This window comes from Cebus imitator, unplaced genomic scaffold, assembly GCF_001604975.1.
Source record: "Cebus imitator isolate Cc_AM_T3 unplaced genomic scaffold, Cebus_imitator-1.0 Scaffold266, whole genome shotgun sequence".
Lineage (NCBI taxonomy): Eukaryota > Metazoa > Chordata > Mammalia > Primates > Cebidae > Cebus > Cebus imitator.
The window spans coordinates 583821-584788 of NW_016107581.1; the positions used below are offsets into that span (position 1 = coordinate 583821).

At 59.5% G+C, this 968-nt stretch overlaps 1 protein-coding gene across 2 annotated transcripts in view; it reads left to right on the forward strand.

The window, feature by feature from the left end:
• The first annotated feature begins 277 nt into the window (after positions 1-277).
• SAE1 (SUMO1 activating enzyme subunit 1) overlaps positions 278-968 on the forward strand; it is an 86629-nt gene continuing 85938 nt past the window's right edge. For both annotated transcript variants that reach the window (XM_017500398.2, XM_017500399.2), the window contains exon 1: positions 278-476. In XM_017500398.2, coding sequence (XP_017355887.1) covers positions 379-476 — 98 coding nt within the window. In that variant the 5' untranslated portion in view covers positions 278-378. The remainder of the gene's footprint in view (positions 477-968) is intronic.

A 968-nucleotide genomic window follows, 5' to 3' on the forward strand; every position in this document is an offset into this window, starting at 1 on the left:
TTGCGCCCAGCCTCTCAATACTCTATTTTACAATAACCCTACTGCAGGTATCTCAGTGTGCACTCCTTAAATATTTGCAGAATTTAAGAGCCTCATAAGTGACCACGTGGGTATCGCCCTAGGGGCCTTAAGCTGGGCCACTTTTGGGGCCAGGATTGGCTGAAGCCTGTGTCACGTGACTTACAGTAGCCGGACCGCCCGTGAGTCTCGTGAGGTACTTCTGGTTCCAGCCTCCATGGTAGAGGCACTGCGCAGGCGTGGGCGATCTGCGCATGCGCAGAAGCACTCTGGGCGTGCTGCCGGCGGCGGTTGCGCGCGCAGAGCCGGTGGGCGGTTGGTGTGAGCGGGTTGAGGGCTGAGGCTGGAAGAGCCGGCGCCATGGTGGAGAAGGAGGAGGTTGGCGGCGGAATTAGCGAGGAAGAGGCGGCGCAGTATGACCGACAGATCCGCCTGTGGGGCCTTGAGGCCCAGAAACGGTCAGGGCCAGCGCAGCCTGAGGCGCAGAGGGTCTGGAGAGGGCGTCTAGTCTGAGGCGTTTGGGGCCCGGAGGGAGCGGGAAGGTGTGATTTGAAGGGAGGAGGCGGGAATTATGTGCAGCGAGATCGTCTCGCTCCTGAGAGGACTAGAGGAGTTGATTGGGGATGTTTCTGGAAGCTCTAGGAAGTGGCGAGTTCTCAGGATGTCGGGAGGTCAGTTGAGAAGGATGGGAGGCCTCTGAAGGGGGCGTTGGGGAGTCCTGAGGGAGCGGGAGGATTCAAACTCAGGAAATCCGAGGCCTGAAAGCGGTGATTGTGGGGTTTGGGTCGCGGGTAGGGGACTAGAGGGGATATCGTGGAAAGGGTGAGTTGGGGGACCCTGTTCTGTGCTGGACTCGGGGGAGGCTGGACTGGCTAACACGACAGAAGGGAGCTTACATTGTTGTGGGTGCTAAGGGGCGGGCCAGTCTGAAAGAATGCGGCTTTTGAGGA